The following is a 17,339-nucleotide window of genomic DNA, read 5'->3' on the forward strand; positions in this document are numbered from 1 at the left end:
AGGAATTGAACCACCAACCTTCCGATCAGTAGATGACCTGCTCTACCACCTGAGCTACAGCCACCCCTTAAAATGCTGCTTCACTGCTGCTTATATTACTCTGCTTACATTACTTTGTCTTTTGTTTATTCTACTTGCACTGCTCTGTCAGTACATTGCTGTGCTAATATGGCACGAAGCACTTTAACATTCTATTTGCACAATGTACATTTTCAGCTTTTTAATTTAAAATTTCTATTTTTAATTAAAATTTACTTAATTTACTTAATGTTTATAATGTTTTGCACAGTCAAATAGCAGTTCAGGACACATTTCCCTGTGTGTTGTACTTGGATGATTATGCATGTGACAAATAAAGAATCTTGGAATCTTGGACCAAATATCTAAAAACCAATTACCTTTGACAGAAAATAACCATTCGTTGCAGCTGTAGACTTTAAGATGTTTTATATGAATACATTAGGACAGAAAAAGAGTAACTCTTTCGTAGGTAAGAACGGTCAGTGCCTAACCAGTGTTTCTAATATTCTGTCCACCCAAGAACAGACTCATTACAATGTATTGTGTGGTGCAGTGGAATCTACTGTTTGGATAAAAACAAATAACACAACAGTAATAATAATTAATGTTAATATGTTTACCAATAACATTTTATTAACAGCAGGCAAGAATAACGTTGATGAACATTCAGTCATATCTGTATTATTCGTGTTGTAGTTCCTCACTGTGACCGCTGGAGGGCAGTGGACTCATCACAAACTACAGCCAACAGGACACATAAACCACAGAGCAGTTTCTTTTCTACCCACCTCTGCTTATCAGATTACACCATACACTCTTCAATAATTTATTCATCATGCGGTGAACAGCTGAGGACATGAGTTCCTCTCCTGTGTTGTAGAGACGAAATTCTGTTACTGAACACGCTCTGTGCAAAGTTGCCTGTCTCCTGCAGATGGTGCTGTTGTCAGTGAAGATATTCAGCTCACCTCTGAACACGTGGCTTCTTGTAAATCAGCTGTTTTACAGAAAACTTGCAGTCTGATGCTAACGTGCAAAATGCTAATGTATTCTATTCTTTTTTCAACAATAAAAATAAAATCTAGTAGAAGCAGCTTATGACGGTATGACTGAATAATTTTTATTCATCCTGCTCAACCTCTGATCAGCCCTAAACTCATGTCAGTAACTGCGTCAGTCACAAATTTAGTTTCACTTTCAGGGGGCGGGGCTAGAGGACGCAAGAGTAGCAGCTACAAGACTCTACTGTGTGCAGACAGACCTCCATCTTGTCATCGCTCCATCACAGTACGCTGGTAAGCTCCATCATGTTGTGCATCCTAATAGTTTCTGTGTCTGTGCTCTGTGAACACATGGTGGGAAGATGCTCTAGTTCTTCTCTGCGTCACTGAAGCAGCGATTTTCATTCTACAATCACAGGCGCATTTTCTGTGAGTGCGTCTCGCGCAGGAATTAATCTCTTGGCTCCAGCCACATTTTTCACACATAAACGAGAGTGAATGTCCAGAGTGTAGGCGGGAGCAGAGGGTGGAAGAAGAGTTTTCTTCTGTTTGTGTAGCAGAAGAATCAGAATTCAGAGCCACTCAACAGTCGGCTGAGAGTTTTCAATGAGCTAACACCTGTAAGGTAGTCAACTGCCAAGGCAACACCGGGAGTAATGTTGCACAGTACCCAATGACAAAGTCGAGTACAGGTTCAATAAAGTAAACAGCACATCATAACATTATATTATAATTATTATTATATTAATGCTGTGAGAAGAGTTCCTGAAGAGGCAAAACAACATTTTCCCTTGTTCACGTTGAGTCCAGCTCTGTCCATGATTACTGTCACAGCAGGATACTGTTTTACAGTAACAGTAACGAGGTTTGTGTTTTACAAAACAATAAGTGTGTGATGTAAACAGTTTAGTTTATCATTATGTTATACGCCCTCGGGAAGATATTTATCTGTGCCGTAAGATAAGATAAGATAGATCTTTATTTTCATTGTTACAAGAACAATGAAAGGCAGTTTGGCATCTCTCCATTAGCAGTATGTAGACTTTTTGCATTAAAATTACTTTAGAATAAAAGATAAAAGATACACAGATATATACAGTTGTATACAAGTTATATATACTGTAAGGTGCAGGCTAATCAGTGGTAGTGCACATTGAGTAAGAGGTAGGAATGTTGGCTGCATTATACTATAATAAACACAGTTTATAAATACAGTTAGGAATGTTATTTATAACTACAGTAAGAATGTCCAAAATGCCCAAAAAGGTTAACAGCACAGTTAACCTTCAATCAGGGTGGAGGTGGGGCATGTTTGACAGCCTGTGGGTAGAAGCTTCTATTGAGTCTGTTTGTCTTTGACCTGATGGACCTGTAGCATTTACCAGAGGGGAGGAGGGAAAAAAGTGAGTGTCCAGGGTGCGAGGGGTCTTTGATGATGATGCTGGCTTTCTGCTGAAGTCTGCCAGTATAGATGTCTCTGAGGGGGTTAGTGAGGTGCCAATTGCACCACCCGCTGCAGTTTCCTCTTGTCCTCCACGGTGCAGCAGTTGAACCAGAGTGTGCAGCAGTAAGTCAGAAGCCTCTCGATGGTGGAGCGGTAGAAGTTTACTAGCAGACTCTGGGGTAACTGGGCCTGACACAGTTTCCTGAGGAAGTACAGCCTTTGTTGTGCTTTTCCTACCTGGTGGGAAATGTTTATGGACCAGGTAACGTCAGCCGAGATGTGGACTCCGAGGAACTTAAAGCTTTCTACCCTTTCTACCTCCTCCCCATCCCCAAGTTGTTGTTGTCGTCACACCATCGCTTCAGATGCCGAACCACCTCTCTGTAGGCTGAGTCACTGTTGTACCCGATCAGTCCTATGAAGGTGTCCGCTGTCATCAGTGAATTTTAAAATGGTGATGCTGGTGTGACTTGGAGAACAGTCATGGGTAAAAGGGGACTGAGAACACACCCCCTCTCTGATGCCTACGTTCAGAATGAGGGTGGAGGAGGTGTGCTCTCCCATCCTGACGTTCTGGGGTCTGTTGCTCAGGAAGTCCAGTATCCAGCTGCACAGTGAGCTGCTGAGTCCTAGGTTGCTTGGTTTATTAACCAGTTTGTGGGGTTGAACTGTATTGAAGGCCGAGCTGAAGTCCACAAACAGGATTCTCACATAGGTGTTACTACTGTCCAGGTGTGTGAGGGTTGTGTGAAGAGCTGTTATTATGGCGTCCTCTGTCGACCTGTTTGCCTTGTATAAAAACTGGTGTGGATCGAGGTTTGCAGGAATGACAGCCTTAATGTGTGACATGATGAGTTTCTTAAAACATTTGGCAATTATGGGTGTTAAAGCAACTGGAAGATAGTCATTCAAGCAGCTCACTGTGGTCTTCTTGGGCACTGGAACGATGGTGGTTGACTTAAAGCAGGATGGTACTACAGACTGTAGCCATGAGAGGTTGAAGATGGTGGCAAAAACCTCTAGTTGGTCTGCACATGCTTTAAGCACTCTACCGGCTACACCGTCTGGACCAGCTGCTTTCCTCACATTGACTCTGTGCAGTGTGGTTCTAACCTGATGCTGCTCCAGCGGGATGGGGGCGTCGTATGGCATTATTTTTGTGCCTCCATTCTGAGCGCATGTAAAAAAATTTGCGAGCGCAAAAGTTGCATTTTGAGGAGAAAATTATTTTGAGCGAAGAAAAGTTTAATTCGAGCGAACAAACTCATTGCTGCATGCAAGAAAAGTATTTCAGTGTTTGCTATTATCCACATACACACACAATAACAGCCCCTCTCGCTCAGATCTGTGCTCTGTGTGCTCACAGACATCTGCAGACATCTCTGCTCCGTGTGCGCTCAACTCCCTTTACACCGCGTTATAAATGTGCCACAAAACCAACCAATCACAGACTTGGATTCAAAAATTCTGATTGGCTGTTACGGTCTCCAATCAGCTCACTAGCTACTGCATTCTGGAAACACGGTCCAGAATGTAGCTAAATCCATTTTCGGTTAGTATGTTTCATTATTTTATTTTAAAACATAATTTTTAAAGACCATTGTTGGTTTTAATCTGGTTTCAACCAAACCACTCCACTGGATTTAGCTACATTCTGGACCACATCAGTCCATCTTTTAATCAGCACCATGGACAGCAGCCACAGTCAGAGGTAAAGAGAACAGACTTATCTGAGCTTTTTTTGTGTGCTTTATTCATTGAGTCAGCTCCAGTGAACTCAACGTAACGCACACACACACACACACACACACACACACACACACACACACACACACACACACACACACACACACACACACACACAGTGACAGTGTTGTTTATTAAAATCAGATAGCATTAAAACTTTGAGCCTAGCAAAAAAACTGAACATAAATTCTAAAGCTGAATACTTGCATAGTGTTTTTGTGCGTAAGTTTTCAAAACTTACGATTTATATTTCCATTTAAAATTATGAAAATGATTTACTAAACATGTCTGTGGTTTTTACAGTAAAAAATATAACTACTACTAGAATTTTATGTTTTTTTGTGTGATTTCAGATCAGTTGTGTTAATACAGTATGTCAATGAAAAAATGCCTGTAAATTATGTAAATTTGAGTTTGAGCTGAAAAGAATGATACCAAGCAAGGCAAGGTAAAGAATAAATAAATAAAACAAAAAAAGTTGTGAAATGTGAAACTAACGTTTGTAAATGAACCACCCCAGGTTCTGTAGTTTTCAGGATTTTAACCATATGTAACACCTGCATGTGCAATAAAAAAAAAAAAAGGCTTTGATTTGCCCCACCCCATTTTATTTCCATTCCACCCTAAGAACATTTCTCTAGATTTGCCCCTGGATAGGACGACAGTATTATACAAAAACATTAAAGAGACAGCACAGGTGAAACAGATGAAACGTGAGCAGTGTTGGGAAGGTTACTTTTAAAACGTATTCCACTACAGATTACAGATTACATGCCCCAAAATGTATTTTGTAACGTATTCCGTTACGTTACTAAATGAGAGTAACGTATTCTGAATACTTTGGATTACTTAATATATTGTCATGCTTTTTACAACTACATGAATGTCCTATTGCTGTGTGATTTATTGCTATTACTGAAGGTTACTCTCCATACCAATACCAACTAGATGTTTAAATCTTAATATAAATGAGTAACAGTAGGTGGACATTAGGTAAGGCTGCACTTTTTGCAGCGATCTCGTATAGAAAACTATTCCGCGCGTATATAAAACAGGTCCGCGGCTCCGAACCGTAGTAAAGGGACCTCTGGCTAATACGCCGGGTTCGTGTCGGGCTCGTAGCTGAAAACTAGCTTTACTTTGTTGTCTGGGTCAACTTTGCTAGCGAGAGACAGAGAGAGGCGCTGAAAGGCTGCTCCAACGGAACTTATTGTTTCGGAGGAAAACACGAACACAGCGTACAGTCGAGTCTTAATAGCTTACTTACAACTGGACTACACTGCCCATGAGGCTACATTCTTTAGGGCGATGTCTGTAACACTCGGCCTATTGCCTTCATATAAATCATTTTTTGAAAAATAATTTTTGTAAAATATTTCTTCACGTCATTATGCAGGCCGCAAGTAGAGGTGACATGAGACGCGAAATTGAAACACAGGCATTAGAGCCTCTTAATGCGTGTTTTGTTTGGGTTTCCACTGGCGTGGAATTACCAAAAACAGAGAGAGCATAGCCGAACATATCAAACAGGAAAAGACCTCCATGTAATCCATTTATTTCAACAAAGTAACTGTATTCTGAATACCACCTTTTTAAGGAGTGTTATGAGATCAGAGGGGAGGGCATCCATAAGTACAGCAAAATCTGTGAGAGGACTGTTGAGGAGGCAATTCAGCCATTTCATTCATGTTACAGCAGCTGATGAGTGAATGAACACAGTGCAATAAAAGTACTTTTAGTAGTACATTTTTCCAAACACTTACATTTACTTAAATTGACTTGAGTAGGGTTAGGGTTTGCCACTTCAGCATGCAGTCAAGTTCTATAGTTTTGCTAATGACCTGCTAATTGTATTCAGGTGTGTTGCAACAGGGACACATGGAAAAGTTTCAGGACACCGGCCCTCCAGGACTGGAGTTTGAGACCCCTGATTTAGACAGTCCATCCATCCATTTTCTTCCAAAACTCCATAGTTGTAATCTTGACATCTACAATGACTGTCTCATGCTGTAACAGTGAACTATTTAATTTCCAGTAAGCACTTCTACCCATTATTCTGAGCGCAGAGTCAGTGGTATGACAGCATTATGATCTGTTAATGGAGTTGTGATGATGTCAACTGAGACCTTGTCTACATTAAAGCTACTGTATCTGAAATAAACCAAAAATCTAAACGTGAACATCTGGTGGATGTATGTACATTTGTAGGAATGGGGTCTAACAGACACGTTGATGGTTTGGAGGAAGTAATTATTGAAGTTAACTCAGAAAGATCAATTGGAGAAAAAGAGTCTAAATGAATATCAATGTTACTAAAAGTAGCTGTAGATAATATTACATCTGTGGGATGATTATTGGTAATTTTTTCTCTAATGATTAAAATTTTATTTGTGAAGAAGTTCATGAAGTCATTACTAGTTAACGTTAAAGGGATGGTTGGCTCAACAGAGCTCTGACTGTTTGTCAGCCTGGCTACAGTGCTGAAGAGAAACCTGGGGTTGTTCTTATTTTCTTCAATCAGTGATGAATAGTAAGATGTTCTGGCTTTGCGGAGGGCTTTCTTATAAGTTATTGATATGCAAACACCAAAGTAATAACCATGTAATATCCAAGTAATATTATTGCAGCAACAGTGGCTACACTTCCCCAAAAAGTTGATTGTGTTCATCTGGATGTTTCAGTGGGAGAAACGTTTCAACATCATCAGGCGACTTCTTCAGTTTCAGCTGACTGCAGGTGTCCCCAACCTTATAAACAGGACATTTGTCCAATGACTGAAACCAGCACCAATGGGCTGGGAGATCAATTTATGGTTGTCATGACCACTGATCAATGGGCTACATACATACAGGTGGTTTTTCAGGCTGCTGTTCTAAAACGTTGTCTACATTAACTTTCATTTCAGTGTCCATAACAACATAAAAGCAGTGATTTTAGGATTCTTTGAGTGCTGAGTCTCTCTTTAATATTTTCAATAGTCCTGCTAACCTGTCTATTATACTTGTCTGCAGTGCTTTTATGAACAGGGAACCATAGATGAGAAAAGGAGGAGCGAGTAATAATTATCAAGAACTAGCCCTAACTCAGTTTATGTAGAAGTTGCATCACAAAGTATCTTTTTATTTTATACAACACAGATTTAGATGGTGGGACTACTCCAGCCAGAGAATTGAATGGTTTTATATTCTTATGACCACTGAAATAAAAGCTAATTTTGACAATGTTTCAGAAGAACAGCCTGAAAAGGTCCAGATGGATGCTGTGTGGCGAGACTTACATCTAGAGACACAGATGGATAAACAAAATACATTTTTGTAAGGTGTCCTGACTTCCTTACAAGTCATTCAGAACACCTTATAAGCATTGAAATACCAAAATCACATTATGCATAAAAAAACTGTTGGAAAACATCAGATAGCACACCGTTTGTTTAAATTTACAAGTTTTGGTGACAAAAGGTGCTGAGACATCTGGGTTAGTCATTGGTAATATGCAGTTTAGCATAACAGCCGTATGAACCTCCAGAATCTTATTTTTCTAAAGGTTTTACTCCCACTGAAGATCAAATTCTAATGAAGTTAAACAAGAGCTTATTTGGTTTGTTTACATTTCATGTTGTGTCTTATATCATATATTAATTTCCTTTTGAAATAAGATTTTTGGGGTGTGTTAACCCCCCACTCTTTTAAGATCTTTAAAAGACCTCTAAGATCCTTTGAAAGGTTACACTGAAGGTGTAAGTCTCAGAGTGAAGGATGAACTCAGCAAAGCAGGCAACTGTCTCTTCTCCTGGTCACCATTTAAATCCAAAGTGTAGCTCCAAAATGTGAAAGTGATCAGCTTCTGAAAGAAAACAGAGCAAGCAGTGATTTTTACATCATTTATTTTTCTTCTATTTCAGGATCAACATGGAGGATCTAATTGCGGGAGTTAAAGAAGCCCTGCAGAACAACGACACTGCAGCAGCAACAACAAAAATTCAAGAATATTTAGAAGAACAAGAAAATATTCCACTAAATATCGCCATCACAGGAGAATGTGGCTCAGGTAAATCAACTTTTGTTAATGCCTTCAGAGGGATAGATGACAAAGATGAGGGAGCTGCTCCTACTGGTGTTACAGAAACAACCTTAGAGTGTGCACCGTACCCCCATCCAAACTATCCCAATGTTACTTTGTGGGATCTCCCTGGAATCGGCACCACCAAGTTTCCAGCTAAGAAGTACCTGAAGCTTGTTGGATTTGACAAGTTTGACTTCTTCATCATCATCTCAGACACTCGCTTCAGAGAAAATGATGTGAAACTCGCAAACGAGATCCAGAGGATGAAGAAAAAGTTCTACTTTGTTCGCTCAAAGATCGACAACGATATAAATGCTGAGAGAAGAAAGAGAGACTTCAGTGAAGAGAGGACTCTGACAAAGATCAGAGACGACTGCATTCAAGGTGAGATTCTTCTTTTACTGTGAAAAATGCAGCTGATTTATATTTTTACTGTTGCAAAATTAATCAAATATATGCCAAACTACAGATTCTGTATGTCTTCTTTATCTATCAACCTTGTGAACAAGTTGAGGTTTTAAAACAGGATTAATAAATAATTAATTTTAATAATAATTAATAAATAATTTTAAAGTCAGTGTTTTTTTTCCTTCTTTCTTTCAAAGTTTACAGTCACATATTTTTCACTGAGCTCTTTGCTTTACCAGTGCAAACAGGTGTTATCATTCATCATAATTAAGTTCAACTGTGAATCATGTTTTATCTCTTTTATAACTCAGGTCTTCAGAGACAAGGCGTCGTGTCCCCACAGGTCTTCCTGGTGTCCAGCTTTGTGCTCCACCTGTACGACTTCTCTCTCTTACATCCGACCTTAGAGAGAGAACTTCCTGCACACAAGAGAGATGCTCTGCTGTTCGTCATGCCCAACATCAGCCTGGAGATCATCAACAAGAAGAAAAAAGCGTTTCAGTCTAAAATAAAATACTACTCTATTCTGTCTGCAGCTGTAGCAGGGGTTCCAGTTCCTGGACTTTCTGTTGCTGTTGATCTCGGCTTGATGGTTGCAGTTGTTTCAAAATATGTAGCTGGGTTTGGTCTTGATAAGTCATCTCTGGAGAGACTTGCTGCCAGCTCAGGTGTTCCATACACTGATCTGAGTGCTGTCATTAAATCAAAACTGTCTGCAGAGAAAACAACCAAAGATCTCATCCTGAAGTTGTTGGTCTCAGCTGCAAGCATAGTTGCATCAATGGCAGCAGAGGAAGCAGCCAGATGGATTCCAGTATTTGGGATTGTAGCATCAATGAGCCTCTCATTCATCACAACCTACAAAGCTCTGAGTTATTTCCTCAGTGAGCTCGCTGCTGATGCTCAGAAAGTGTTTAACAAGGCTCTGGGATGAACATGTCAGAGTCATTCTGTGGATTAACTGTCAGTTTAACATGTTTTAAGTTACAGTATATGACCAAGCTTTGAATTATTTTATCAGCAGATCACATCTCAGTCATCTAGCTTTTTTTTTTAACAGGCATGCTGCTACAGCTGATCAGAGTGTGAGTGTACCCTGCAGTTTTAATTTCAATAACTGAATCGATTTTGATTCACAAGGTGCTGATTTAATTAGAATAGATTTGATTCAATTTGATTCCATTTCGACTCAAGACAGTCAGAAATATTATAATTCTGATCATTTATCAGCACATATCCATATTTTTATATCTATGTATTAGGGATGCACCGATACCACTTTTTGGAAAACGAGTACGAGTACGAGTAGTTGCATTTCAGTACTCGCCAATACCGATACCGAGTACTTACTCATTGACAAATGCCAGCCATTTGACTTTCTGGTAGTAATAAGGGAAATGTATTTCATATTATATATATTGCATACATTTGTATTTGTGTATTTTATATACAAATATATAATATTTCAGATATAATATTTCATATTGTCCTCCTCTGGACAATTTCGCTGAGCACAATTTGTAGTCCGCCTTTGTTTTCGCGTCTTCGTTCACTTTGAAATAGTTCCACATGGCTGACATGTCTCGCCTTGCCTTCTCCCCCTCTGAGCTGCAGCCGGGGCCTGGGGGCGGGCACTCGGTGCCTGTGATTAACTCCTTACATGCCGCTCAAACATAGACAGGTATCAGACCGTGGTATCGGTTCCCGGTATCAGGGGACTTTTAACGAGTACTTTAGAAAATGTGGTATCGAGGCCGATACCAGATACCGGTATCGGTGCATCCCTACTATGTATTAAAAAAAGCTGACACTTGTGAGACTTATCAGAGGTGTGATTGTCACAGCAGGTGGCTTTGTGTTAAAGTAACTGAGGCTAAAACTGAACAGCATGAAGGAGATTTTCCTGGCCTGGCTTTTTATAGCAGATAAGAAAACCATGAATCATCATATGAATATTACCTGATGCTGCTGAAGTGAAGCAGAGTAAAGTTACACAGGTTTTATTAAAGACACAGCTGAGCGTTTCACAATTTGGGATCATTTGTACAAGTTTAAATTTCTGGTTTTTTAACAGCAGAAATGTTTTCTTGTCAGAGGTTATTTAAAAAAAACAGCGGGCAATAGCGCTGTAAACAGCAGTAGACTGGTGTGTGATAAACAAGCGAATAATACAGAAAACAGATTTTTGATGGTAAACTGGTCACTTGAGTACACTGAGAGACAGAGCTGTGCAGGGAGTGTGATTTGATCGTGGTGGACACTACTCAAGTAAATGTAAGTGTTTAGAGAAAAGTACTTCAAAGAGTACTTTTACTGCACTGTGTTCATTCACTCATCAGCTGCTGCAACATGAATCAAATGGCTGAATTGCCTCCTCAACATGCAGTCAGGTTCTATAGTTTTGCTAATGACCTGCTTATTGTATTCAGGTGTGTTGCAGCCGGGACACATGGAAAAGTTTCAGAACAGCGGCCCTCGAGGACTGGACTTTGAGACCCCTGCTTTAGAGTTTTGTGCACATGGTTTGGGTTAAATGAAAAAAAAAAAAAAATAGACGTTTTGAATTTATTACGGCATTAACTGTTGTCTGTGTTCTTCAGCTGTTTGAGAGAGCACCATTTTAACAACTGTGTTCTGGGTATAATATTGCCTCTAAAGATGGGCAAAGGATTAGTATCTAGAATTGTCTTTTGGGAAAATACTTGGCTTAACACAAATTATGGATCATGATTCTGTTTCTTTCAGTTGATTACCAGATAATTTTTCCAATTAATTAATGCACAACTTCTTTTTATTGAATCTCTACACAGGATATGCTTGTGAAGGTGGAATATGGGGGAGTGCAGAAGTACGTTAAAGGTTCACAAAGTGATGAATGCTTTCATTTCCTACAGTTTCTGAAAGAGTGTTTGTATTAATGTGCAATTTAAATTAATATAAAATTATCACCTATACGTGATCAACAATAAGACTTGAATTGGTGGTTTTAATAGTTTAGTGTCAGTTTTCTTTCTTTTATTTAGGGAAAAGTTCAGCTTACAGCTGCAACTCTTCACAAAAGGTGTACTCGCCCTGACTGATGCCTTAGACACTCAAGTTGACTCAGACATTTTTGATGAGCTGGTAAAGTGTGAGGTTTGAGCTTTCAAAGTTGTATACAGAAAGCAGATGGCAACAGGTAAAAGAGAGCCATAATAATTTAGAGGAGTGCATTTCTTCATGATCTTCATTGTTTACATGAATATTGGTCAGAACCTTTCAGATTCCAATTTTCTTCCTTGAAAAACTGTAAAATGCTTTTACATGTTGCGTGCATATTACATTCTGTTATCAGATATAATTTATGTGGTTGAACATTATTCTGTCACGGCCGGGAGGGTCGGTGTGTTGTGGTGTGGACCCAAAAGCAGACAAGGGATAGAAAACTAAGGTATAACTAAAAGTGAGCCGTTTATTTAGGCTGACAGCAAAAACACAAAGAGAAAGGCGAACTGGGGCAAAAACAAAACTAAAACCTAAACTGGGGACAACTAGGAATTAAACAAGAAAACTATGACATGAAAGATGAATATGAATCTGCACAGAAACATAAAAACCCTGAAACCTCAAGTGACATGACGCGAGACAAACAGACAGCCGACAATGAACAAAGGGAGACAGAGGACTTCAATACACAGAAGAGTAACGAGGGAAGTGGAAACACATGGGCAACACAGCTGACACAAATGAACATGGTGTCACAGGTGAAACACAAGTTGCAAGTTTTAATGTTTTCATATTGTCTTTGGAAAAGTGTTTATTCTGCAATTTACAAAAGTGTTTTGACAACACATTGCAGTAATGCAGTTTGTATAAGAGAAGTGTTGTATTTTTTGGAAATTTGAGTATTTAAATTACAAATCGATGTCAAATAAGATAAGATGACCTTTACACGAGGGAAATGTGTTTTGTTACAGTAGAAACTGGACAGTGCAAAGTTACAAAGCAAAAATTAGAAACCACTGGAATAGGATAAGAATAAGATTAAGATACTGTACACAATAGAATCGAATAAAATAAAATACTATATACAATAGAATAAAATAGAATACAAATGCTATGTACACCTGAGTAAAGTACAATGTTGATGTCAAATATGATGTCAACAAAAGCTCAAGTTGTGGATTACAGCTAGAACAGCATAATTAATATTTGAATTGCTCTTCTGACCCTGCCTGTTGTCAGGTCAGGTTTTTTTGTATGCCGGCTCCCGAGGTGGATTCCTCCAGTGAATTCGATCAGCGAGCCTTCCCAACTGGACAGAGAGACTAAGATTGGTTTCTTTTCCACTTGATGATTTCTGCTGCACCTTGTGGTGTGGTAGGCCTGTATCACTCACACTTTCACACACAGCTGGTTATACATGAGACCACTGACTGACATTTTCTCATTCCTGTTTTCTTTCACACCCTGGGAATTTTTGGACTATACCCCTTGGACGAGTGTTATTTGGGACTGTGCTGCTGTGTAGAATATCCTCCACATGTGAATGGTGTGTGAGATCTTCTTTTCAATACACACTGAATTTGAGTAATCTGTTTTCCGTAACAGTTTAGGAGTCAGGTTACCAGGCTGCACCCAACATTGAGAACGGGCAACTAACACTTGGCCAAGTCTCTATATTATCAAACTATATTAGTTTTATGTGGTTTTACTTTTTAAAAAAAAAATCTTGTAATTTTCTATACAACAATTGTGTAAAGTGCCTTAAACTTGCGGTTGTCAAACTTATGGTTTGGTTCACTAAAGCCGGCTGGTTCTTTCCAGCAGTAGCGGTTTTAGATACGGGCGACCCGGGCGGTTGCCTGGGGCGGCATCGTGGTGGGGGGCGGCATCACGGGCATCGGCAAAAAAAAAAAAATTGCTCTTACTCATGCTGCCCCGACATCAGCCAGCGCATATTGGGAATGGCATAGGCACCGATCGGTTTTCTATCGCCCATTTGCTGGGAGTAAGGGCGCCCTCCGTTTGCGAGGTGCGCCTGCTGCTTGCGGCACAGGGAGGAGAGGGCGGGGCGGCGGGGGATTCTCTGGGTGGCTGGAGCAGCATCTAATAACCAACTCGCAAAATAAAACAAAATAAAAACAAACCAACAACACGAAAACAGCAGACATTATGATACAGACTTATAATTTGCACCGATGTTTTTTCGAAATTCTAAAAGTGAGCGCGAGAGCCCTCTGTGCGCCTGCGCGCTGCTGAAGTCAAAGTAAACTTTATTGTCATCTCCGCTACATACAGTCCAGTATATAGAGAGACGAGACGACGAGGCTCCAGTTACAGCAGTGCAAGTAAACAAACAATAAATATAAGAAGAGTAAGAAAATAAATATACACTTTAGGACCAGGGGTAAAGGGATCAATAACAATTTAAAATTTATATTTTATATTTTGTTTATTTAAAGTCTCACACAACCCGTTTTTAAAGTTTAAAAAAAAGAGAAAAGAAGAGGAGGAGTGTAGCGACTTCCACAGTCGCTAGAGGCTGAGGACTGAGCCTGCCTATTTGCCTGACGCGCTGTCAACTGTACGCAATAATGCGAGAGGTGGAATTGCTTGCTTGCTTATTAAAGTGCTTGAAAAGTTTACAGAGCAATGTGATCGGCTCGCGATTCAAACTCTTAAAACATCACAGCTCTAATGCAACAAGGGGAAACTCGTTGTGCTGCGGTCAACAAAAACTACGGCTACCCAGCCCTCCTCTCTGTCAAAATCAAACCAGTGAAAGACAGACTGACAACGCCCTCTTAATGTCACCGCTAGCACCCACGTGACTCCCGTTACACATCACCATAGCAACCAAACAAATGAAAACCCAGTGATCATTAAAATTCAATACATTTAATTATGGCTCCTACAAGGAGAAACGAGCAAAAGCTACAGGTAAGCAGATGTGTCATTGGATAATGGCAGGTCATGTATCCTAAAACATTAAGAATCAGAATACTTTATTAATCCCTAAGGAAATTATGTGGGTTACAGCTCCTCCAAGAAGAAATGGTAAAAATAGTAACAGTAAGAGACTAAACTCCAAACAATATATACAATAATATAATATTAATTAGTCAGTGTCAATTGTTGATTTGTCCTGTTCCCATTGTATGACGAATTATGATGTCTGTTTGGTAGCCGTTTGCATACTATGCATACTCTCTCTCTCTTCATATATAGGGTCATATATATGTGTGTGTGTGTGTGTGTGTGTGGGGGGGGCGCCAGAGGGCGTGTTCGCCCGGGGCGCCAAACAGGCTAGGACCGCCACTGCTTTCCAGTCACATTCCTGTCTCTGCGTCTCATTTAAACACACCACCGTGCTCCTATAGTCGAACCTACTGGTCCATTAATGCAATCTATTCAGTAATTCCCCATGCTGTGTTACATAAACATGGCCAATAACTTTTCATTCTGATGATCTGCATTATAATTTGGGCACAAAACAAATTTCATCGTTCAAAAACGTGCAGACTTCACTTTATACAGTGCAGACAGTGTAGACACTCTAAACTAAGTTTGTGGGATTTGATCTTTGAATAAATGCAGACCAAACTGTCGTTGTTTGCATTTACGTACACAGCATATCTTGTAGAATTAACTGCTGTCATCAGCAGAGATGGGCGTAATCTGATTACTTTTTTCAAGTAATGAGTAAAATAAGGGATTACTATTGCAAAAAGGTAATTAGATTACTGTCACTTTCCCGTAAGCACGCTGCGTTACTGCGTTACTAAAACCGTGATTTTTTTGCGAGAGTGTCTCGTGACAATGACGTAAACAAATGCGACGTTCGTGACAACAGCTGTGTGTATATCGAGTGCGGGAGAGAGTACGAGTGTGCAGCGTTTAAAGCGTGGAAGTACTGACCTTACTTTGAGTTTGATTCCATAAAAAGTGACAAAAACATTAGCGTCCGTTGTGTGTGGGAAGAAAACTTCTTTTTACAGCGAAAAAACCCTGAACTTCTGAGCAAGCACCGAGTAGGCTACGCTGCCACGGGAATGTGAAATTCACAGAGAAACTCCCGGATCCTCCCACTGACCGCTGCGGCACACCTGCACCAGGGCAAACCTCCGCCTGCCCCACTCCTGCTATACAGGTGAAAATAGAGCAACAGGACCGCTGAGTCTTTGATTTTATTTATTTTCTGCTGTGTTTCACTTTCATCTATTTGAAAGACTGAGTGTAAACACAAAAAACTATTTTATTTTATGTGCAGGAATGCGCAGAAAATAGGTTTAAATGTTAAACAAATTTCTTCCAGTCAGAGAATGTTGCATATAATTAAATTTTTGCTTGATGCATAAAGTTAAAAGATTAAAACTAATAAAACAAGTTTTAAAAAGAGACTTTTCCATTTGATTACATTTTATATGATGGATTATGCAGAAAAAGTAGAACTGGGCTGAAAGATCTATCGCTTTATTACCTGTTCAGGTTGTAAATCGTGTTTTTAAAAAGTAGCTAAGTAACTAATTACTTTTGAAAATAAGTAATCAGTAAAGCATCAGGATTACTTTTTTGGCTAGTAATCAGTAATTAGTTACTGATTACTTTTTTCAAGTTATTTGACCAACACTGGTCATCAGCAACAGCATAGAGCAGTCATATCTCAAGTCTAATAACAGAGGACAGGAAAAGATCAGTAAAGAAACAACTTCCCCAAACCAAAGCACAAATAAAACAATAAGTAAAACAGGCTGATCTAAAGTATGATTAAAGTTCAGCCCGATCAATATAAATGCCACTGACAATTACTAATATATTGGAAAACCAAAATACTTCCCACTCAGTTGATGTCTTTCTGTCCAACAGCTCCTTTTCTAGACTTGTAAGGGTTCAATGTAATGTGTGGAGTGCTGGTCCCGAGCCTCGGGGACAGCAAGAAGCAAGCAGAGGGAGAAAAACCAGAAAATTATTTAGAAGCTGATTTGATCCTTAATGGCTTCGCAGCCGTTATAACGTACAACACGGACGTTCAATGTAGACCCTCATACAACCAAATTAGACTAACACATAGTATTAAAAACACCATCTACTACTGTGTCTGAATGTGGGGTATTGGCACTGTCAGTTTAGGCCTAAAGAGATATGTGTGTGTTTTTTTTTTTTAAAAGGACCACCTAATTTAAATGTAAACATGCTTGTTAAATGCTAACTTCCAATATATAAAGTTTCTAATAAGCACAATGACCAGATAAAACATATGGCAGTGTTTATATGTAACATAGGTAACCCCAAAATGTTTTTTATGATTCAACCTGTGGAATTTAACTTAATTCTTTAGGACGAGCTAAATTACTTTATTTTCAACTTGTCACGGTTCGGCATGGCGGACCGTGGGGTGTAGGGAATGAGGAGGACCCAGGCGCGGTGCTCTGTGTATAAACAGTGCGTTTATTTACAGTGATGGAAATAACAACAATAAATCCCCGTGCTTCCCAAGACTCCCGTGTCGTGTCTTCCCTGTGCTCTCTGCTCCCGTGTCTGCACTCCCGGTGCTCGCTGCTCCTCTGGCCTCCCACGCTCCTCCTGCGGGAAACAATAGCGGCAGCCGTCAGGACACTAACAATAGCAGGCATGCACTAAACAACTGGACCTAAACGGGGTGACTAACATGGAGT

At 39.7% G+C, this 17,339-nt stretch overlaps 1 protein-coding gene across 1 annotated transcript; it reads left to right on the forward strand.

Annotated features, from left to right (window-relative positions):
• Nucleotides 1-1,251: 1,251 nt before the first annotated feature.
• LOC134644114 (interferon-inducible GTPase 5-like) lies at nt 1,252-10,073 on the forward strand. The gene is made up of 3 exons (XM_063496843.1): nt 1,252-1,316; nt 8,114-8,658; nt 8,994-10,073. The coding sequence occupies exons 2-3, from the start codon at nt 8,121-8,123 to the stop codon at nt 9,614-9,616; spliced, it is 1,161 nt and encodes a 386-aa protein (XP_063352913.1). The 5' UTR covers nt 1,252-1,316; nt 8,114-8,120; the 3' UTR covers nt 9,617-10,073.
• Nucleotides 10,074-17,339: the final 7,266 nt, after the last annotated feature.

The sequence above is a fragment of the Pelmatolapia mariae genome, linkage group LG16_19 (assembly GCF_036321145.2).
Source record: "Pelmatolapia mariae isolate MD_Pm_ZW linkage group LG16_19, Pm_UMD_F_2, whole genome shotgun sequence".
Classification (NCBI taxonomy): Eukaryota; Metazoa; Chordata; class Actinopteri; order Cichliformes; family Cichlidae; genus Pelmatolapia; species Pelmatolapia mariae.